This window comes from Nerophis ophidion, linkage group LG29 (genome assembly GCF_033978795.1).
Source record: "Nerophis ophidion isolate RoL-2023_Sa linkage group LG29, RoL_Noph_v1.0, whole genome shotgun sequence".
Taxonomy (NCBI): domain Eukaryota; kingdom Metazoa; phylum Chordata; class Actinopteri; order Syngnathiformes; family Syngnathidae; genus Nerophis; species Nerophis ophidion.
In genome coordinates, this window is record NC_084639.1 from 8999623 (window position 1) to 9024622 (window position 25000).

Consider the following 25000-nt stretch of genomic DNA (forward strand, 5'->3'; position numbering starts at 1 on the left):
GGAGCGTCCTGATATCTACATCCCTACATTCATTGTTGTCAAATGTTCTATGCCACATGTCACATGTCCAATAAAGATTTGATTAATTTATGATGACTCAGGTGTGATTCACTACAATAGGGCCCCACACTGAATTCCTGTTAATTGAAACACCACAACACTGGATATTAGGGCTGTGAATCTTTGGGTGTCCCACGATTCGATTCAATATCGATTCTTGGGGTCGCGATTCGATTATATAACGATTTTTTCGATTCAACGCGATTCTTGATTTAAAAACTATATTTTTCTGATTCAAAACGATTTTGTATTCATTCAATACATAGGATTTCAGCAGGATCTACCCCAGTCTGCTGACATGCTAGCAGAGTAGTGGATTTTAAAGAAAAAAACTTTTATAATTGTAAAGGACAATGTTTTATCAACTGATTACAACAATGTAAATTTGTTTTAACTATTAAACAAACCAAAAATATAACTTATTTTATCTTTGTGAAAACATTGGACACAGTGTGTTGTCAAGCTTATGGGACGGCGTGGCGCAGTGGGAGAGTGGCCGTGCGCAACCCGAGGGTCCATGGTTCAATCCCCACCTAGTACCAACCTCGTCACGTCCGTTGTGTCCTGAGCAAGACACTTCACCCTTGCTCCTGATGGGTGCATGGCAGCTCCCTCCATCAGTGTGTGAATGTGTGTGTGAATGGGTAAATGTGGAAGTAGTGTCAAAGCGCTTTGAGTACCTTGAAGGTAGAAAAGCGCTATACAAGTACAACCCATTTATCATTTATTTATTTATGAGATGCGATGCAAGTGTAAGCCACTGTCACACTATTGTTCTTTTTTTTTTTATTTTTATAAATGTCTAATGATAATGTCAATGAGGGATTTTTAATCACTGCTATGCTGAAATTATAACTAATATTGATACTGTTGTTGATAATATTCATTTTTGTTTCACTACTTTTGGTTTGTTCTGTGTCGTGTTTGTGTCTCCTCTCAATTGCTCTGTTTATTGCAGTTCTGAGTGTTGCTGGGTCAGGTTTGGTTTTGGAATTGGATTGCATTGTTATAGTATTGCTGTGTAGTGGTTTTGTTGGGATTGATAAAAAAAAAAAAAAATCGATTTTTCTAAAAATGAGAGTCGATTCTGAATCGCACAATGTCAGAATCGCGATTCGTATTTGAATCGATTTTTTTACCACACTCCTACCGGATATTGTTCAGGAAAGTTACATTTAAGTACTTGCACACAAAGCAACACTGGAGGTTACTATGACGTGCGCATTTTCCGCGCATGCGTACGAGGTCGCGTTGCGCCGGCGGACCGAGACGGGGAGGGAGTCCTAAACGACTATTGTGTGTGTATGTGTGTGTGTGTGTGTATGTGTGTGTGTGTGTGTGTGTGTGTGTGTGTGTGTGTGTGTGTGTGTGTGTGTGTGTGTGTGTGTGTGTGTGTGCGTGGACCAGGATAAGGTTAGGTGGGATTTACCCTGTATAACCTGTAGACGGGGCCTCAAACATCCAAATGCATGGGCGGGGAAAACTTTTTTCCCCATCGGGGAATTTATTACATTTTTTTTTTTTTTTAAAGTCCAGAGAGAGTTGAAGTAGAATAAACCATGATGCAATCGCAGCAAATATTGCAAAATTTCAGTGAAGATGTGCAAGCATGGTTGCGGGGAAACATCTTTTCAGTTGTCAAGTCCTCCGAGGGCCACGCTGAAAGGAACTGTGATGCAACGTTTAAACAAATGTTTACTACCATAGCGCACATTATGCCCATTTCTGGGTCAGTGCCTCTTTTTTGCTTTGTTTGTTAGTTGTTTTTTTTTGTATTAATGCATTTCTTTCAATATGCATCATGACAAAAAGGGTACTATTACAAATATGGATAGATGTTGATAGTCCAACTCATACGGAGTGGTATACACAAGCTATGGAAATGATATCAGTAGAAGAAACTGATTTTAGTTTAGATAATGAGTGTTTCAAATGTTTTTTATTTTTATTTTACAAATGGCTATGAAGATAATGTCAATGAGGGCTTCACGGTGGCAGAGGGGTTAGTGCGTCTGCCTCACAATACGAAGGACCTGCAGTCCTGGGTTCAAATCCAGGCTCGGGATCTTTCTGTGTGGAGTTTGCATGTTCTCCCCGTGAATGCGTGGGTTCCCTCCGGGTACTCCGGCTTCCTCCCACCTCCAAAGACACGCACCTGGGGATAGGTTGATTGGCAACACTAAATTGGCCCTAGTGTGTGAATGTGAGGGTGACTGTTGTCTGTCTATCTGTGTTGGCCCTGCGATGAGGTGGTGACTTGTCCAGGGTGTACCCCGCCTTCCACCCGATCGTAGCTGAGATAGGCGCCAGCGCCCCCCGCAACCCCGAGAGGGAATAAGCGGTAGAAAATGGATGGATGGATAATGTCAATGAGGTATTTCTAATCACTGCTATGTTGGAATTCTTATTAATATTGATACTGTTATAGATATTATTCATTTTTGTTTGACTACTTTGGTTTGTTTTGTGTCATTTTGTGTGTCCTCTTAATTGCTCTGTTCATGGCTATTCTGATTGTTGCTGGGTTTTCGAATTGTATTAATATTGTATATTATTTTTGTTGGATTGATTAATACAAAATAAAAAAATTAAATAAAATAAAAAATGTGCTTCCTCTTGAAATACATTTTTTAACTCTGAGTTGAACAACAGTTAATTCCGGACTATAAGCCGCTACTTTTTTCCTACTCTTTGAACCCTGCAGCCTTTAAAACGATGCGGCTAATTGATATGGCCTAAAAATATTGAGATATTAATAAAAGGCCATATTGCCCAGCCCTAGATGCCAGTAGTGTCTTGACTACGGTGTGTTGCCTTAGCCAGCAAGTAATATTTGCTATTAGTCTTTTTAACAAAGTGTTTATACTCAAAGTTAGGGATGCCCAAATTTGGCCCTTTATGTAATTTTGTGGCGGCCAACTTTAATACACATTTATACTGACCTCTTTAGAGCTGCACAATCATTGAAAAACAGGGAACACAGATTTTACGGTAAAAAAGGATCAGCTCCGTCACAATAATTTTGCGGTAAAAATAACATTGGTACTGTTAATATTAATTCACAATAATGCACTGTAAAAAACAACAACAGGTTTTTCTGTAAAAAAAAAAATGGCTGCTCAGTTGTCAAAATGTTACCATACAAATAATGACGGTACTATTTTTAAATTCAAACCATTCCATCTTCAACGCATTCCACTCTTCTGGAAATTCAAACTAACCTTTTCAAGTGAAAAAATAAATAAATAAAGGATTTTCCAGAATTCCTGTTTTTAAAAACCCTATTTCCACCCTTTTTTCTGGGGACTACTCATCCCACATTTTTCAACCGCTCCACCGTTAAAACATTCCTATGAATCAGGGCAAAAAACAAAATTGTTTTTGAACTGGAAAAGTTCCCGTTTTACCCAGAATTCCGTAATACCATTTCTCAATACAACATGTTGGTACTTCAACATTTCTCGACTGATTTGAAAAATGTCAACACCAACCCATTCACACCATTCAAGTTTTTTACCATTTAAATTTTTTTTTACGCTTTTCCCCAAATTTTGGGACATTCTTCCAAGTTCCACAATTCCTATATTTTTAATCTGATTCAAACTGTTCCAACTTCAAAATATTCAGTCTGTTCAACAACTTCAACAATTCTCCCAAAAAATCAGCCCAACTTCTGCATTGGAGCATTCACATGCAATTCCTTCAGGAATTGCCTCTTCTTGTTTGCAGATAACGTTTTTTTTTTAAATAAAATTTCATTGGAGTGTATTTCGAAGCAAATTTTGCCCTTAAACACGGCAGTGGGAGTCTCTTTCCTCATCCGGCGTACGCGTTGACCTGATCAGGGAGCGTATAACAAGCATGCTGCCTTTTAAGTCGCCATTAAGTTCAGAGAATGCTCCACTTTTCATCAACGGTAGAGCAGTGGAGATGGTAAGCAGCACCAAGTTCCTGGGAGTGCAGATAACTGACAATATGACCTACACATTGTAAAAAGAGCTCCCCAGCGCATGCACTTTTTGCGTCGGGTGAAAAGAGCACAGCTCCCTCACCACTTTCTACAGAGGTACCATAGAGAGCCTACTGACCAACTGCATCTCTGACAGGACTGGAGCCTGCAGTGCCTCAGACTAAAAGTTTCTGCAGAGAGTGGTGTGGACAAAGGAAAGATCATCAGGACTCCTCTTCCTCCTATCCAGGAGATTGCAAAAAGCCGCTGCCTGACCAGGGCTTGGAAAATCTCAAGAGACTCCTCCCATCCCTACCAAGGACTGTTTTCACTGCTGGACTCTAGAAAGAGGTTCTACAGTCTCCGTAGCAGAACCTCCAGGTTCTGTAATAGCTTTTTCCCTCAGGCCATAAGACTCTTGAACGCATCATAATAATTCCCTCAATTCCCCCCCAAGACAGATTAACTGGCTGGAATTAGGGCTGGGCGATATATCGCGGGTTTGTCTCTGTGCGATATAGAAAATGACTATATCGTTATATTCGAGTATACGTTGTGACGCAGTTGCTTTTAGCTGCGGGCATTACACTACAGGCTCTTCTCACTCCTTCTTGTCTCTCCTTCTCACAAACAAGCAGGCGCACAAACTTACAAACGTCATGTCATACGTCACATACGTATACGCCCTCGCCCAGCAGAGAGGTAGCAGACTGGGTAACGTTACCTGTGATGCTAACGTAGCCGTACGAGTCGTAATACGAGAGAAAGAATGTGCGGATCTGGTAACAAATGAAGGAAGACTTAATTCCCAATGAAAACAGCAGGGGGTCCATCGTCTGGCGGTGGTTCGGCTTCAAGTGGGAATATGTCGAACATACAGCTGTAATTTGTCAAGTGTGGGGAAAAAGCGTTGCTATAAAAAGTAGCATTACTGCTAATATGTAGCATCATTTGAAAAGTCACTTGCTAAAAAATGAAGAAAATGTAATAACGTGTGTAGTAACCTACCACACAGTGAAGGACGAATACTATTTGATTTCATATTATACAGCTCATTTTTATTTGACACTTAAAATGTCTCTGACAATCTTGCACTTTCTGTTTTGGAAATGACATGAATGTTTGTGCCACTGCTTAATAACTTTAATAAATACAGTTTTGGTAAATTGACTTAGTTGTGATTTCCCTCTCTGCATGAAAGTTTAAAAGTAGCATATATGAATGCAGTATGAAAGAAGAATGTTTTAATGTAGACACATAGAATCATCATACTGCTGTGATTATATGCATCAAGTGTTCATTCAAAGCCAAGGCAATATATTGTAATATATATAGTATATCGCGATATGGCCTAAAAATATCGAGATATTAAAAAAAGGCCATATCGCCCAGCCCTAGCTGGAATGTAAAGACAATATAATATACATCCATAAACGTGGATGCATATGCAAAAGTGCAATATATTTATCTGTACAGTAATCTATTCATTCATATCTGCACCTTATTCCTCTTTCATCCTGCACTACAACGAGCTAATGCAATGAAATTTCGTTCTTATCTGTACTGTAAAGTTCAAATTTGAATGACAATAAAAAGGAAGTCTAAGTCAAAAAGGAGCATGTGCGGTCCAAATATATTGCGGCCATAATTCCTTGTGATGAACGGCATGCGTTAGGTCTGACAGCCCGAGTAAATATCCATATCCTCTTCATTGTAAAGCTTCATTCAGCACTTTGAATTGCATTGGTGCACTGAGCACATAAAGCTGCCTGATGTTGCGTATGAATGATCATTGATAAACACATCCTTTGGGTTCTTGTATCACAAAGGCAAAGTGAAAAAAAATAAACAAATAAGGTTGTGCTGATAGTGTAAATACTCGCCTGGATTTACGACTTGCTCAACGACAAATCAGTTGAGCAACACTGACATTGCCCACCAACCTTCTCGTCACCGAGGCGTGGCTACGTTCTGGCGCTGTGTGGAAAATAACAACCTATCAGCGCTGTCACTTGAAATGACTGCTCGTTACTCTGCTTAAATCCTTCATAAAAGAGTGGCCGTGCTTCATTGTCGCCCTCCAATTGAATAACTAGGATACTTACAGCCAGCTGATAGGATGCATCATCCAATTATCGCCCTACAAGGAATGTGAATGAACACTCCAAAGCAAACAGAAGAGAAACACCCCCCCTGTTTAGTTTCAAGCACCGTCTTTTTCACAAAAGCACTTCATTAATCAGCTCTCTTCAATTAGAAGCGTCTCTTTAATCCGACGTATTGGCGGGCGGGGCGACCTTTTGTTCGTCCGCACGGAAAAATAATCACACGCACGCGAGGTCAGCGTGTGTGCGCGCCTGCAAGGGCGAGGGAGCTAAAAGGTTGCCGCCGTGTTGATTGGCAGGTGGCGTCGGCATGACAACAGACGGTCCAGGCGAAAAGCGGCGAGCTGCGGCAAGCTGACCTCCAAGGAGATGGACGGGCTCTGCCGAGCCGGAGGACACGCCCTGCATATCGGAGCACCTGAAGGCTAATTGGTGCACTTTTATACTTACACTTAGCATTTTCAGTGCATGGGTTCACACCGAGCACGCCAGCAATGTGATATCGACCCAGATAACATAAGATAAGATAACCCTTTGTTTATCCCACATTTACATCATTACAGCAGCAAAGGGCATAGATTGAAAACAAAGTGAACAATGATATACAAATAGAGCTAAAAAAAAAAAAAAAGTATGCAAGTTTTATGGATTTAATTTATATGGATGTTGCACAGACCTGGGCAATTAGTGCAATGGGTTTTACTGGCGTCACGTCCATTAACACGCCTTGAATTTTTACTTTTTAAGGTCAAGGCAAGTGTTACCTTAAAGGAGGGCTCATATTTTAGGGCACCAAGGCAAGTTAGAAGGGCAGGATATATGAATGCAGTATGAAAGAAGAATGTTATATATATATATATATATGTGTGTGTGTGTGTGTATATATATATATACACACACACACACACACACACACACACACACACTAGAGATGCGCGGTTTGCGGTCACAACCGCGGATAAACCGCGGGTCGGGCGGGTGACATGACGAAAAAATAGATATTAAATAGATTCGGGCGGGTGGCGGTTGAACCAATTCGGAAATATATAGTGTAATAATCCCAGGAATGTATGCTCATAAAACTTCTTCGTTTGTCTTGTCTTTATTGCACAAGATGTAATACAACCACACAACAGCTCTCATGTCTCTAACGCTTTTCCCAGGACAACGCAAACTCTCACTTCCTGTCGATAACGTCACTTCCCTATCTCTCCCGGAAGTCCCGCCCCCCAGTCAAAGTCATTGGCTAACACCCCGTAGCCAGCCGCTACATTATACATAGTTAAATGTTATGTTGAAGAGGTTAGCCTACTGATGTGTATTTATAAATGGTTGATTTATATAGGCTAGTAGGTAAAGTGTTGTACCTGACAACCCTTGATGGTACAATCCATATAACACGTCACAGACGACGACACGCTAACATCACGTGACACCTCTGATGAAGGCTGCAGAAGCAAGGTAGCCAAAACTTGTCAGGTACAACACTTTACCTTACTAGCCTATAGAAATCAACCATTTATAAATAGTTAAATGTTGTTACCCACATACGAAAAACGAACAGCACTCTTTGAAACAGTATGTGGGCATACTTTTATTTTGAAGTGTCTCGTTTGGTCTGTCGACGGATGTAAGGAAGTTACTTCCGGGTATGGCCAACGACTCAAGGTATTTGTCATTTGTTGGTATTTTACTTGGTAAAATGTTTGATCCACATGCTGTGCATGTTATTATTTTTACGTTTGTAACGTGCTTAATTTATTACAGTTTTCACGGTGAATTTGAAGGGAAAGGAAGCCTTCAAATAAATCAGTTCAAGAAAGCCATTGTGTCTGTGCTATTTGGAGGGAGTTACACTTTCTAACCTCACTAATGCGTTGCATCGTCTATATTAGATATATAACAACGGGCGGGTGTGGCTTCAATGAAATGTTGGTTCGGGTGGGTGGCGGGTGGATGACGACTTTTGTGATGCGGCTTCGGATCATATAATTGCCTATCCGCGCATCTCTAACACACACACACACACACACATACACACACACACACACACACACACACACACACACACACACACACACACACACACACACACACACACACACACACACTCACACTCACACACGTATATAAAAGTGTTCATGTATGAGATCTAGGGCTGCCAATAATGGCCAAAGTAATAATTAAGATTATTATTATCAATATTGAAATCATGATTACTGACTGTTAAGTAAAGCAGTGTTGGGGTGTAAATGTAACACCATCATGCCATTTGTAATGTCTCATAAAAAGACTATGGATACATGTTATCCATATATTTATATATAAACAGATATTACTTTTTATTATTCTTCAATAACATCAACTTGTCAGCCTTTTGTCATTTACAAGATGCCTCTATTTCTATTTTTACATTTTGATAGAGCATTTATTTTTATTTTTATTTAAAGTTATGTACATCATGTAGATCAGGGGTCACTGATTAATGCGAAGGACTACCAGTTCGATACACACTTAAAAAAAATGCCAGCAATATCTAATTTGCTCAATTTACCTTTAATAAATAAATCTATATATATATAAAAAAAAAATGGATATTTCTGTCTGTCATTCTGTCGTACATTTTTTTTTTCCTTTTACGGAAGGTTTTTTTGTAGAGAATAAATGATTAAAAAAAACACTTATTTGAACGGTTTAAAAGAGGAGAAAACAGGAAAAAAATGAAAATTGAATTTTGCAACAGTTTTTCTTCAATTTCGACTCTTTAAAATTAAAAATTCAAACAAAAAAAGAAGAGAAAAACTGGCTAATTTGAATCTTTTTGAAAAGATTAAAAAAAGAATTTATGGAAATTATTAGTAATTTTTCCTGATTAAGATTAATTTTAGAATTTTGATGACATGTTTTAAATAGGTTAAAATCCAATCTGCATTTTGTTAGAATATATAATAAAATGGACCAAGCTATATTTCTAACAATGACAAACCATTATTTCTTCTAGATTTTCCAGAACAAAAATAAATTAAAAAAAATTCAAAAGACCTTGAAATAAGATTCAATTTGATTCTAAAGATTTTCTAGATTTGCCAGAATAATTTTTTTGAATTTTAATCATAATAAGTTTGAAGATATATTTCACAAATATTCTTTGTGGAAAAAACAGAAGCTAAAATGAAGAATTAAATTAAAATGTATTTATTATTCTTTACAATTAAAAAAAATAATTTACTTGAATATTGATTTAAATTGTCAGGAAAGAAGAAGAAGGAATTTAAAAGGTAAAAAGATATATGTGTTTGAAAATCCTAAAATCATTTTTAAGGTTGTATTTTTTTCTCTAAAATTGTCTTTCTGAAAGGTATAAGAAGCAAAGTAAAAAAATAAATGAATTTATTTAAACAAGTGAAGACCAAATCTTTAAAATATTTTCTTGGATTTTCAAATTCTATTTGAGTTTTGTCTCTCTTAGAATTAAAAATGTCGAGCAAAGCGAGACCAGCTTGCTAGTAAATTAACAACATTTAAAAAAAATGAGGCAGCTCACTAGTAAGTGCTGCTATTTGAGCTATTTTTAGAACAGACCAGCGGGCGACTCATCTGGTCCTTACGGGCTACCTGGTGCCCTCGGGCACCGCGTTGGTGACCACTGGTGTAGATGATGTATCGGGACGGATCGATTAGAACTTTGAGCAGAAATATGTCGTATAGGAATTAACTATACACAATAACACATTAACAAAATGATGTCACATGAATGATTTTTTTTAAGTGACATGAAAAAAAAAAAACAATGTAAACAAAACCTGGTGTTTACTTTTTGACATCAAAATAAAATACAAAGCAGTTTGTCTAATGAGGATGAAATCTAATAAACAAGATTTGTTCTTCTCCAACGTCTCCCTACTGGTTCAGTACAACAGTTTGGCCAGCAAAAAAAAAACCCGGAGTGATACCTCACACATCTAATAAACAATCTTAACCGCCTGCATTCAATTTGATGAGATGACAAAACGTTACAGCTAGTATTGATGTTATTTAAACACTGATACAGTTAAATAAAAGAGTGAACATCCCAGTAAACAAAGTAAAGATTTAAAAAATTAAAGTTGTGACAACATCGCTTGCTGCAAAACATCAGTTTTCTCCTGCTGTATACTTTTAGTAGTCTCCAAAATTGTCCACACCTGTCTCCATCCAAACACAGCACTGCGCTCTCACAGCGAAAAGCGAGGGAAAATGACGTTAAACCAAGCGCTTGGCTCAATTTAATCCGAGGGGGAATTTCCGCAGCAAAGTGTGTGTCGTTGGTCCGCCATAATTATCAAGCCAAACACCGCTCGTGCGCATGCGCATGAATTTGTGTTGCCGAAAATGCTTTAATAAATGACGGCTTTTCGTTTAGCGAAGTCATGAGTTCAACAAAGCATCGCACTGCGTAGTGCTTTCAAATTAATCTTAAATACCAGGCGGTCTCTGAATGCTACATATTTGCTGACATCTTGTGGACAATACGAGTAAATCAGATCAATAACAATACAGCATTCACTTTTATGACACGTTCCAAACAACCTTCCCTAGTCATGGCGCAAAAAAAACAAAAAAACAACACACGGTCACACATAACACAAACTGCTCACTGAACGTTGTGGATATTATGAAAACGTGCAAACACCATAACAAAATTCAAAATTACACCCATTTATATCAGTTAGTGTATGATGGGGAGAAAAAGTAAAACACTCTCTAATCTTACCCATGTTTAGTGCATATTAGCTGTTTAATATTTCTGATTATAAAACGTTAAGAAGGTTGTCACTCCTAATAACCAATTATATTATTATATATCCATTAAAAATAATTATATGCACATCATATTATAATAACATGTACACACACACACACACACACACACACACACACACACACACACGTAAACATTAGTGTTGTACTAATACCAATATTTTGGTACCAGTACCAACATGTATTTTGATACTTTGCGGTACTTTTTGATACTTTCCTAAATAAAGTGGACCACAAAAAGTTGCATTATTGGCTTTATTTTTAACAAAAAAATCTTAGGGTACATTAAACACATGTTTCTTATTGCAAGTTAGTCCTTAAATATGAAGTGAACATAAAAGCCAACCTGTCTTTTAGTAGTAATTAAGCAAGCAAAGGCTCCTAATTTAGCTGATGACATATGCAGTAACATATTGTATCATTTATCATGCTATTATTTTGTCAACATTATTAAGGACAAGTACTTTTTAGAGGCGGAGTAATACCGAATATGATTCATTAGTATCGCAGTAATATACTAATACAGGTATACAGTACAACCCTAATATACACACATATTTGGGTCCGATATCAACCTTAAGAAAGTCAGTGAATTCACTATAAAGGTGGGTGACATTGTTATCACCAGGAAAGATGAAGTCACCTACCAAGGTTCCATTCTAGAGGCTAATCTTTCCTGTGATGAAATGGCAACCAAGGTAATCAAAAAGGTCAACCAATGAACAAGATTTCTCTACAGAATCTCCACTTTGGGCAACAAAAGCACCTTGAAGATTCTAGCGGGAACTCTCTTTCAACCCGTTTTTGAATACGATTGCACCTCCTGGTACCGCAGCACCTCCAAAACTCTCAAATCTAGACTCCAAACATCCCAGAACAAGTTAGTCAGGTTACTTTTAGACCTTCACCCCAGATCACACCTCACTCCAACCCACTTCTCCAAAGTGGGCTGGTTCAGGGTGGAGGACAGAGTAAAACAACTTGCACTGAGCCTGGTCTATAAAATCCGCTACAACTAACTCCAACCCACTTCTCCAAAGTGGGCTGGTTCAGGGTGGAGGACAGAGTAAAGCAACTTGCACTGAGCCTGGTCTATAAAATCCGCTATAACTCCCTGATACCGAAGTACATGTCAAACTACTTCCTCAACGTAAATGACCGCCTTAACCACAGGAGGGAGATCCACTAACCGCGTTAAACCCAGATTCCGATCTAACGTAGGTCTTAACTCATTCTCCTTCTGTGCCACATCAATGTGGAATGCTCTCTCAGCAGGTGTAAAAGTAAGTGCATCTCTATCCTCCTTCAAAACCGGACTAAAACAACACCTCCAGGCAACTTCAACCCTTTACCAACACCCTCCCCCCCTCCTCATCCCATCTCTCTGGATTGTAAATAACTAAATGTAAATATTCAAATGTAAATAATGAAATGTATATACTTGTTCCTATGCAATCTGAACTCACTATGTTCTCTGCTCACTGTACATATCCTGCTAAGTCAGACCTACACTGTTAAATGTCAATTTCTCTGATGATGCAATTGTTGATGACTGAAGTGCTGGCATCAACCAAACCCTCATCCAACCCCCGCCCCCGAAATTTTAAATAATGTAAATAATTCAATGTATATACTCTGATGATTAACTTGTGTGATGACTGTATTATACTGATAGTATATATTTGTACCATGAATTGATTTACATGGACCCCGACTTAAAAGGCCTACTGAAATTAGATTTCTTATTTAAACGGGGATAGCAGGTCCATTCTATGTGTCATACTTGATCATTTCGCGATATTGCCATATTTTTGCTGAAAGGATTTAGTAGAGAACATCGATGATAAAGTTCGCAACTTTTGGTGCTGACAAAAAAGCCTTGCCTTTACCGGAAGTAGCAGACGATATGCACGTGACGTCACAGGTTGTAGAGCTCCTCACATCCGCACATTATTTACAATCATGGCCACCAGCAGCGAGAGCGATTCGGACCGAGAAAGCGACAATTTCCCCATTAATTTGAGCGAGGATGAAAGATTTGTGGATGAGGAAAGTGAGAGTGAAGGACTAGAGCGATTCAGATGTTATTAGACAAATTTACTAGGATAATTCTGTAAAATCCCTTATCTTCTTATTGTGTTACTAGTGTTTTAGTGAGATTATATGTTCGTACCTGTACTACCTGAAGGTCGGCCCCGCACCTTTCTTCAGCACCAGTCGACGGGTGGTGACGATGCCCATCTCTGCCTTTCGCAAGGGACCCTCTTCCAAACACGATCTTTCGAAATGATCGTTGCATAATACACTGTACTTTGTGTGTGTGGTCCAATCCAACCGTGTTCGCTTGACCGCTCTGTTCCATAGTAAAGCTTCACCGTCATCTTTCGGGAATATAAATAATGAAACACCGGCTGTGTTTGTGTTGCTAACGGCGGCCGCAATAAACTGCTTCCCACCTACAGCTTTCTTCTTTGACGTCTCCATTATTCATTGAACAAATTGCAAAAGATTCAGCAACACAGATTTCCAGAATACTGTGGAATTATGCGATGAAAACAGACGATTTATAGCTGGGAACGGTGCTGGAACAAAATGTCCTCTACAATGCGTGACGTCGCGCGCACGTGTCATCATACCGCGACGTTTCAGCAGAATTTAAAATTGCAATTTAGTAAACTAAAGCGGCCGTATTGGCATGTGTTGCAATGTTAATATTTCATCATTGATATATAAACTATCAGACTGCATGGTCGGTAGTAGTGGGTTTCAGTAGGCCTTTAAACAAGTTGAAAAACGTTTTCTGGTGTTACCATTTAGTGGTCAATTGTACGGAATATGTACTGAAAAGTTTCAAAGTTACTTTACACACAGTGGGCTTTTTTAGCCCACTGTAGCCCCCAATTCAAAAAGTTTGGACACCCCTAGTTTAGACACTAGATTCTGCTTCACTTCCTGTACCACAATCGATGTGTGCCACATGGAAAAACTTAATTAGGAATACACCCAGCCTTCCACTCCTCGCCAAGTTGCTCTTTCCCCCACCAAAGAATGTTATTATGCAACAATTCCCACCCCAGTGGGGTGATGTTGCAGGAGAAGAAGGTGTGGGGTGGGGGAATTAAAAAAAAGAGAGCAGGCGCTGCATCACATTGACAATTCTGTGTAACACAGGAGGACTCAGAGATTTGAGACGGTGGCTGTCAGTACCTGGAGGCAGGCTGGCTCGCTTCCGCTTCTTGCTGTTTTCGGCAGAGTTTTCCAAAGGAGGACACTCGGTCAGCAGCGAGCCGCCGTTGTTGTTGAAGTGGAGAGGATCGTTGTTGGAGGACGGATCAAAGGGCAGAGTATTGAGTCCTGCGGGACGACAGAGAGAAAAGGTGCAGGTGTGAAACGAAGACATGGGAAGTTTGACCATCACATTCACGCAAATAAAAACCACTCAAATATTGTTACTTCACCCTTATAATAAACCAGCAATGGCACATTTTGCAATGTTAGGTCATTCATCCAATCACGTTCTACTAGGGTTGTACGGCAGTGTTTCTCAACCACTAGTGTACCGTGAGATAGTCTAATTTTATTTGGGTTAAAATATTTTTAGCAAACCAGTAAATATAGTCTGCAAATAATTTGCCCTTGTTGAGTCGGCGCTGTCTAGAGCTCGGCAGAGTAACCATGTAATACTCTCCCATGTCAGTAGGTGGCAGCCGGTAGCTAATGGCTTTGTAAAACAGCGGGAGGCCGCATGCAAGTAAAAGTGTGTCTAATGCTTAAACCAAAAATAAACAAAAGGTGAGTGCCCCTAAGAAAAGGCATTGAAGCTTAAGGAAAGTTATGCAGAAAGAAACTAAAACTGAACTGGCTACAAAGTCAACAAAAACAGAATGCTGGACGACAGCAAAGACTTACTGTGGAGAAAAGACGGCGTCCATAACGTACATCCCAACATGACATGACAATCCATAATATCCCCACAAAGAAGCATTAAAACAACTGAAATAATTTTGATTGCTAAAACAAAGTAGATGCGGGAAATATTGCTCGAAGGAAGACATGAAACGGCAACAGGAAAATACCAAAAAAAGAGAAAAAGTAAAAAGTGAAAGTACCAATGATTGCTAAAAATTTTATGACAGACGGCCTTAAAAACGGAATGGAATTTTTTATTTTTCTACGAACTATAAAACCCTGAATATTGGCAACATATGGACGTCACACTCCCCTCTCCATCGACATACTTTACAATCAAGCCAAATGCAACAAACAGTGAAATATGGACGTGAAGTGTAAAAAAAACCCCTCTACAATCTGATATATCCCCCGGGCCGCACTTTGGACACCACTGATCCCAAAAAATTATTTCGGAATGTCCGGCAGGCCAGATTGAAAAGCTTAATGGGCCGCATGTGGCCCCCGGGCCTTAATTTGCCCAGGTCTGCTCTAACAATTAAAATGCTGTGAAAACTATGATGTTGTGTTCCAAATTTGGATTATTTATGGAACTTGTGTGAGTTTAAGGCTTTACATTTTGTTACATGTATATATGATGCATTCTATTTTAGTTACTTTATTTCTCCTAGGGTGGTTGCCCACATATGCGGTCCTCTCCAAGGTTTCTCATAGTCATCATTTTCACTGTCACCGACGTCCCACTGAGTGAGTTTTTCCTTGCCCTTATGTGGGCTCTACCGAGGATGTCGTTGTGGTTTGTGTTGTGGTTCGTGCAGCTCTTTGAGACACCGGTGATGCATTTTAAATAGCTCTTTTTTTACTTTTAACACTTAAATTTCAAGATCAACTTCCGATATATCTGTTGATATTAAGTTTGCACTATTATTATTTTTTTTTTTTAATGCTCTTTTGTCAAAACTTTGTTTTTATATGGTAACCACAGAACATATGCAATATTTTTTCCACATAAAACATTTTAAAGTGATCATTTTTAAGTAATAATTCATTATAACATAGATTTTTTTGTCCTTTTTTTTTGAGCATTGGAAAAAAAATAAAAAGACAAAAGGGAAAAAAAAACTGCCTGCATGGCAGCTTTGTGTAAACATTGCCGCTTTTTCTCATTAGATTTTACCTCATTATACTTCTTTTTTTAAATCCATCCATCCATTTTCTACCGCTTATTCCCTTTTGGGGTCGCGGGGGGCGCTGTCGCCTATCTCAACCACAATCGGGCGGAAGGCGGGGTACACCCTGGACAAGTCGCCACCTCATCTAAATGTTTTTATTTTTTCAATTCTATCAATTTTGCCATTTTTGCTGAATGAGTGGCGGGGCGGTAAACAATTAGCTGCGGGCCGCAAATGGCCCCCGGGCCGCACTTTGGACACCGCTGATCTAAAAAAAATTATTCGGAAATGTCCGGCGGGCCAGATTGAAAAGCTTAACGTGGCCCCCGGGGCTTAATTTGCCCAGGTCTGCTCTAACAAGTAAAATGCTGTGAAAACTATGATGCTTCGTTCCAAATTTGGATTATTTATGGAACTTGTGTGACTTTAAGGCTTTACATTTTTTTACATTTACCATATTTCCTTGAATTGCCGCAGGGCATATAGTATGCGCCTGCCTTGAATTACTGCCGGGTCAAACTCGCTTCCCAATATAATTAGCGCATGCTTAGTATTACCGCCTGGTCAAACTCGTGACGTCACGAGTGACACTTCCCCTGTCATCATTTTCAAAATGGAGAAGGCGGATTTGAAATCGCATAAAGGGAAGAAGATGTAAGAGCTATTCAGTAGGATTTAAGGTACAAGCTTACATCACACTCAATTTTTTACTGCATACCTTTGGTAAATGCCGGAGTGAGAAGAGGTTTTAAAATAATCAGCGCATGCTTACTTTTACCACATGCCTTTGGTAAGCGCAGGAGTGAGAAGAGGTTTTAAATTAATAAACGCCCCGGCGGCAATTCAAGGAAATACGGTATTTATGGAACTTGTGTGAGTTTAAAGCTCTACATTTTGTTGCATGTATATATGTTGCACTCTATTTTAGTTACTTTATTGCTTTTACAACCCCCTGACACTGTTTGTACTGTTTCTGTACTTGTTTTGATTATGGCGTGGCGCAGTGGGAGAGTGGCCGTGCGCAACCCGAGGGTCACTGGTTCAAATCCCACCTAGAACCAACCTTGTCACGTCCGTTGTGTCCTGAGCAAGACACTTCACCCTTGCTCCTGATGGGTGCTGGTTGGCGCCTTGCATGGCAGCTCCCTCCATCAGTGTGTGAATGTGTGTGTGAATGGGTAAATGTGGAAGTAGTGTCAAAGCGCTTTGAGTACCTTGAAGGTAGAAAAGCGCCTATACAAGTACAACCCATTATTATTTGGTGATTGTATGAAAATGTTGCATATTATATATGAATGTTAATACAAATAAATACATTAAATAAAATACCGGAAGTAGTATCATTAGTCCAGAATCTTCCACGGTCCAATTAGAAAACAATACTAATATATACTCTGAGTACATGTCTAATTAAGAGTGTAGTATTTAATGTGATTACCTCGCAGAGTTGTGGCTAAATTAAAGCTGAAGTCTTTCAAATGAGTGTCCTTGTCTTGTCAGCTGCTAGCTCTGTTAGCATTAGCATCATTAGCATCATTAGCATCATTAGCTCCCTCGTCGCCGGCTTGGGAGTCTCGATGACGTCACAACAGGTGAGCGCTCACATTAGTCGTGCTGCCGCTACTTTCAAAACACGTTACCATTGACTATACTTTTTCCAACTCGGCATTCTTTTTTTTTTTTTTTTTTTTTTTAAACAAACTCCAAATGGTACCCACAGTAGAGTTAATATTCGCGGGTGTAATAATTTTGTAGACTTCCGGTGCAGTCTGCCGTGTTGCTCTGTCGTCGTCACTCGCAAACGAGAACGGTATTCTCGTGTGACGTCATCGCAGAAATCTCGCATTAATAAAGCGGATATATTTTATATCAGATCTACAAGTGACCATTTCGCGACTTTCCAACCGGGCATCGACAGATCCATACCATATATAGATCGATCCAGCGACTCGCCAAACGTTGAAAAAGGTTGAAAAACACTGTTCTACAGCTCCACATATATAACTTCCATGTTCAAATTATGTTTCAAAAAAATCCTTTGAAAGGTATATTCCATTAATAATTTATAAAATTGTATTTCTTTAATTAGGGGAAGAATAGTGTATGTAACATATCTTGTCCTTATTTTCCTTAGCTTAACTTTTGTAAACTCTTTCTGGATATATTGTCTATGAAAAATGTTATTTCACTAAAACTGCCCCCATGTTATTATTGGAACATTTTTTCATCACAGAAATGAACATCTTCAATATCAAGGTTTCTCCGACAAGGGGTGGCATTTGAAAATAAAACATCTTAAGTCACCGTAGATATTAAGGATAGAAGTGAAGTGAGGTGAATTATATTTATATAGCGCTTTTCTCCAGTGATTCAAAGCTCTTTTTACATAGTGAAACCCAATATCTAAGTTACATTTAAACCAGTGTGGGTGACACTGGGGGCAGGTGGGTAAAGTGTCTTGCCTAAGGACACAACGGCAGTAACTAGAGATAGTTTTTTGGTGATCTTTTGAAACAGATTTTTTGAACAACATTGATACTTTTCATGCATTTTTTCATACGTAAACAAACTGACAGCCCAAATTCCTACAGAGTTGCATCCTTGGGCAAGACACTTTACCCACCTGCTCCCAGTACCACCAACACTGGCTTAAATGTGACTTAGATATTGGGTTTCACTATGTAAAAAGAGCTTTGAATCACTAGAGAAAAGCGCTATATAAATGTAATTCACTTCACTTCACTTCATTCTTCTATATCAGGGGTAGGGAACCTGTGGCTCTTTTGATGACTGCATCTGGCTCTCAGATAAATCTTAGCTGACATTGCTTAACACGATAAGTAATTAATAAATTCCGCTAGTAGTGAAGTGAATTATATTTATATAGCGCTTTTTTTCTAGTGACTCAAAGCGCTTTACATAGTGAAACCCAATATCTCATTTTTACATTCAAACCAGTGTGGGTGGCAGTGGGAGCAGGTGGGAAAAGTGTCTTGCCCGAGGACACAACAGCAGTGACTAGGATGGCGGAAACGGTGATCGAACCTGCAACCCTCAAGTTGCTGGCACGGCCGCTCTAGCAACCGAGCTATACCGCCCCACACTGTGTTAAAAATAATGTTAAAAATATAAAACATTATCACGCATTTTAATCCATCCATCCATTTTTCTACCGCACCTGTTCAAGAAGTCGCATTATTGGTAAGAAGTATTTTATTTATTATTGGGTACCTTCAGAATAACAATGTTATTAAAAAGAATAAGAGACTTATTACACTCTAAAAATGTTGGTCTTACTTAAAAATACATGCATTTAGTTGTGTTTAGTTTTGAAAAATGTGATATGGCTCTCACGGAAATACATTTTCAAATATTTGGCTTTCATGGCTCTCTCAGCCAAAAAGGTTCCAGACCCCTGTTCTATATTTATGGGTTTATTTTGTATCAGATCTACAAGCAACCCATTCACGACTTTCCAACCGGACATCGACCGAGCCCATACCACATTTAGATCGATCCAGCGGCTCGCGGAACGAGTATTCACATCTCTAAAGGAGACCGAAGCAAAATACGTGTTTTAAATCCAGCCCGCCGGACATTGGTCATATTTTTTTTTAGACCTTTAACATCAAAACTGTCGCCGCCATTAAGATGTTTTTAAATGACCGTAAGTCTTCAACTATTCTGACACCTTCTATGTTAGCTACCTCTCTTTGTTTACAATGTATATGTATTTATGTAAATATTACATACACCATATTACCAAAAGTATTTGGCCACCCATCCAAATGATGAGAATCAGGTGTCCTAATCACTTGGCAGGCAGAGGTGGGTAGAGTAGCCAGAAATTGTACTCGAGAGTACTGTTACTTTAGAGATGTATTACTCAAGTAAAAGTAAGGAGTAGTCACCCAAATATTTACTTGAGTAAAAGTAAAAAGTATGTTGTGAAAAAACTACTCAAGTATTGAGTAACTGATGAGTAACCTGATTGTTTAATGATTACGGCAACAAATAATGCACAAAAACATAAAAATAGCAATGAGCAAATTCAGAGCCAGGAATATCTCTTAAGCAACTAAAACAATGTCCATCCATCCATTTTCTACCGCTTATTCCCTTTTGGGGTTGCGGGGGGCGCTGGCGCCTATCTCAGCTACAATCGGGCGGAAGGCGGGGTACACCCTGGACAAGTTGCCACCTCATTGCAGGGCCAACACAGATAGACAGACCACATTCACACTCACATTCACACACTAGGGCCAATTTAGTGTCAATTTAGTGTTGCCAATCAACCTATCCCCAGGTGCATGTCTTTGGAAGTGGGAGGAAGCCGGACTACCCGGAGGGAACCCACACATTCACGGGGAGAACATGCAAACTCCACACAGAAAGATCCCGAGCCTGGATTTGAACCCAGGACTGCAGGAACTTCGTATTGTGAGGCAAATGCACTAACCCCTCTGCCACCGTGAAGCCCCTAAAACAATATTATATATATATATTATATATATATATTATTATATTATATATATTATATATATCAAAGCCCTTTGAGACACTAGTGATTCAGGGCTATATAAATAAACATTGATTGATTGATTGATTGATAAATAATAATACATTAAAATAAAATAAAAATTAAGGCAAATTGAGCCACAATAACTTAACAGCACCATAGGCTCAGTAGGCATCCATTGATTGATTGATTGATTGAAACATGTATTAGTAGATTGTACAGTACAGTACATATTCCCTACAATTGACCACTAAATGGTAACACCCCAATAAGTTTTTCAACGTTAATCAATTACTTAATAAATGACCAAGTCGAGGTGATCTACCTCATATATACATATACATACACACATATCATATATATACATACCTTTATATATACAGTATATAATTTACATTTATTTATTTTGCCGTTTTTGCTCACATGTTAAAGGTGTTTTAATGAATATACATGCATGTTTAACATATAGATTCCTATCTTTAATGAAGACAAAAATATAAGTTGGTGTATTACCTGATTCTGATGACTTGCATTGATTAGAATCAGACAGTAGTGCTGATAACGTCCCGGTTTTCAAATGGAGGAGAAAAAAACTTCCTCCTTCCTGTCTAATACATCATGAAAGTCGTTGGTTTTTGGCATCTAATTTGTCCAGCTTCCATATTCGTTTTTATACACTTTACAAGAAATACATTGGCGGCAAACGCCGTAGCTTGCTAGCTTGTTTGCTCTGGCTTTCGGAGACTCTTATTTTGTTAACGCAGGCGCGATAGAGCGGCACTTTTATTGTGAAGACAGGAACTGTTCGATCAGTCTTTAGGCTTTTGACAGGAAGTACGGTTGAAATAAAAAGTGTCTTTTTTCCTTTACACTTTTGATTGATTGGTTGATAGATTGAAACTTTTATTAGTAGATTGCACAGTACAGTACATATTCCGTACAGTTGACCACTAAACGGTAACACCCCAATAAGTTTTTCAACATGTCGGGTTCTACGTGTGACGGTCACGTGACCACCTGGCTCTGTTTTATTGGTCCAACGTCACCAGTGACTGCATGTGATTGGTGAAACGCAAGCATGCGTATCCTACTTTGAATGTGTGTCTGACAAAATCAAAACAAACAAAGCGTGCATTAACAGATCGATAAAAAAAAAAAAGTAGCGAGTAGCGACCTGATTGTAGATAAATGGAGCGGAGTAAAAGTAGTGTTTCTTCTCTATAAATATACTCAAGTAAAAGTAAAACTATGTTGCATAAAAACTACTCTTAGAAGTACAATTTATCCCAAAAGTTACTCAAGTAGATGTAACGGCGTAAATGTAGCGCGTTACTACCCACCTCTGGCCACATGTGTATAAAATCAAGCACTTAGGCTGTTTCTACAAACATTTGTGAAAGAATGGGCCGCTCTCAGTAATTTCCAGCGTGGAACTGTCACAGGATGCCACCTGTGCAACATATCCACTCGTGAAGTTTCCTCGCTCCTAAATATTCCAAAATCAACTTTATTAAAAGAAAATGGAAGAGTTTGGGAACAACAGCAACTCAGCCACCAAGTGGTAGGCCACATAAACTGACAGAGAGGAGTGCGCGGATGCTGAAGTGCATAGTGCAAAGACTTTCTGCGCAGTCAGTTGCTACAGAGCTCCAAACTTCATGTGACCTTCCAATTAGCCCACGTACAGTACGCAGAGAGCTTCATGGAATGGGTTTCCAAGGCCGAGCAGCTGTATCTAAACCATACATCACCAAGTCAAATGCAAAGAGTGGGATGCAGTGGTTTAAAGCATGTCGCCACTGGACTCTAGAGCAGTGGAGACGCGTTCTCTGGAGTGATGAATCACGCTTTTCCATCTGGCAATCTGATGGACCAGTCTGGGTATGGAGGTTGCCAGGAGAACGCTACATTTCGGACTGCATTGTGCCGAGTGTGAAATTTGGTGGAGGAGGAATTATGGTGTGGGGTTGTTTTTCAGGAGTTGGGCTTGGCCCCTTAGTTCCAGTGAAAGGAACTTTGAATGCTCCAGGATACCAAAACATTTTAGACAATTCCCTGCTCCCAACCTTGTGGGAACAGTTTGGAGCGGCCCCCTTCCATTTCCAACATGACTGTGCACCAGTGCACAAAGCAAGGACATAGACAAATTCCGGGGCTTTGTGGTTAGAGCGTCTGCCCTGAGATCGGTAGGTCGTGAGTTCAAATCCCGGCCGAGTCATACCAAAGACTATAAAAACGGGACCCAATACCTCCCTGCTTGGCACTCAGCATTAAGGGTTGGAATTGGGGGTTAAATCACCATAAATGATTCCCAAGCGCGGCACCGCTGCTGCCCACTGCTCCCCTCACCTCCCAGTGGGTGATCAGTCAAATGCAGAGAATAATTTCGCCACATCTAGTATGTGTGTGACAATCATTGGTACTTTAATTACTTTTAACTTTAAGGTCCATAAAGACATGGATGACAGAGTCTGGTGTGGATAAACTTGACTGGCCTGCACAGAGTCCTGACTAGAACCTGATAGAACACCTTTGGGATGAATTAGAACGGTCACTGAGAGCCAGGACTTCTTGACCAAAATCCGTGTGTGACCTCACCAATGCGCTTTTGGAAGAATGGTGGAAAATGATCTACACTCTACACTCTAACCACTAGGCCACTGAGCAATTTTATAGTGTATATGTTATATTTTATATTGATAATATGGTACATTATTAGTCTAATTTATACCTGCATTATGTTTTCCATCCTTACCCTTTCCTTCCTTTGAAACTGAGCTACTGTGTGGAACAATTTTATTTGTGGATCATTAAAGTTTGTCTAAGTCTAAGAAACACTTATTGATGTAAAATTGGGCTTTCATTAGGTTACACAAGTCCAATCTATACCTTTTCTCTAACGAACAACGGTCAAAGGACACATTTCAACCCAGGTCCAGACCAGAGGAATAAAAACACAAGAGTGGACTGAGAATGTTCCAAGGGTGTTTTCCAATTCTGCTGTTAATTCACTCAGAATGGCTTTTTTTTCCACCAAGAATAAATGTTGCGGGGCCAAAGGGTCACGTTCCGGCCCAGACAACAAACCGTGACAAATAGGCCCTATGAACACATTCAACAAGCGGTGTTTGTTTTGTGTCAAGTGGGCCTGATTCTCATCACAGACAGGGGAAGAAGACGCCATCTGTTTCCAGAATCCAGCTCCAGTCCAAATTGGTGGTACACAATAGTGAGTAATAGTTCAACTTTAAACCACCACTCTTTAACCAAGTGACGGTTTCAATTTTGGTTAAAAATGCATGATATCGATAGATACTTTCCGTATTTCCTTGAATAGCCGCCTGCCATGTAATATGTGCCTGCCTTGATCTACTGCCGGGTCAAAATCGCTCCCCAAATTTATTAGCGCATGCTTACTTTTACCGCCGGGTCAAATTCGTGACGTCACGAGTGACGCTTCCCCTTCCGTCATTTTCAAAATGGCGGAGGAGGGTTTTTTTTTTGCTTTTACTTTGTTTAAACCAGGGGTCTTGTTCCACAGCCATACAGATCACACTAATGGTTGTGATATAAAACAATTTTAACACTCTTACTAATATGCGCCACACTCTGAGAACCCACACCAAACAAAAATAACAAACACATTTCTGGAGAACATCGGCTCTGTAACACATTATAAACGCAACATAAGAATTACCCATAATGCCATGCATCCATGACTCTTGGCTATATTAGAAACCCCCCCGCCCACCCTCAGTTGAGGTGGGCGGGGTTGGGGCGCGTGTATAATATAGCCGAGAGTCATGGATGCATGGCATTATGGGTAATTCTTATGTTGCGTTTATAATGTGTTACAGAGCCGATGTTCTCCAGAAATGTGTTTGTTATTCTTGTTTGGTGTGGGTTCACAGAGTGTGGCGCATATTAGTAAGAGTGTTAAAGTTGTTTATATCGCAACCTTTAGTGTAAACGGTATGGCTGTTGAACAAGTATGCATTGCAATCTCGTGTGAGAAGCAGCGAAATGCATGCTTCTGGCCGGCACGCACGCAGACAGCATGGTGTAAAGGTGGCCGCGATGACACGTTGTAGAGCAGAGGTCCCAAACACCGGGCCGCGGAAGAATTTTTTGATTTTTTTTTTATCACACTCAATTTTTTACTGCATGAAATTGGCAAGCGCAGGGGTGAGAAGAGGTTTTCAAACTTTTAGCGCCTGCTTACTTTTACCGCATGCCTTGAATAAGTGCAGGAGCGAGAAGAGGTTTTAAATTAATTAGCGCCCCGGCGGCTATTCAAGGAAATACTGTAAATGAAATAAATTCTGCCGACGATAGAGCTTTTAATACATTGTTACGTGTTTTTTTTCATAACATGGTCACTACTGCCTAGTTTCTCTTGTTATATTCTTATTTACTGTTATATCGTTACTTTTTATTTGTATTCTTATTCTAATATTTTTCTATTTTGTTTTCATTTTCACCCCCA

General features: G+C 39.4%; 1 protein-coding gene across 7 annotated transcripts in view; it reads right to left on the minus strand.

Moving 5' to 3' along the window:
- The window catches only part of enox2 (ecto-NOX disulfide-thiol exchanger 2), a 505472-nt gene that overhangs the window by 261962 nt on the left and 218510 nt on the right, over positions 1-25000 (minus strand). For 6 of the 7 annotated variants that reach the window (XM_061891605.1, XM_061891604.1, XM_061891603.1 and 3 more), the window contains one exon: positions 14122-14268. In XM_061891605.1, the coding sequence (XP_061747589.1) occupies positions 14122-14268 (147 nt within the window). Of the gene's footprint in view, positions 1-14121; positions 14269-17433; positions 17657-25000 lie in introns of those variants that run through there. The other variant, XM_061891607.1, reaches the window with a different exon arrangement.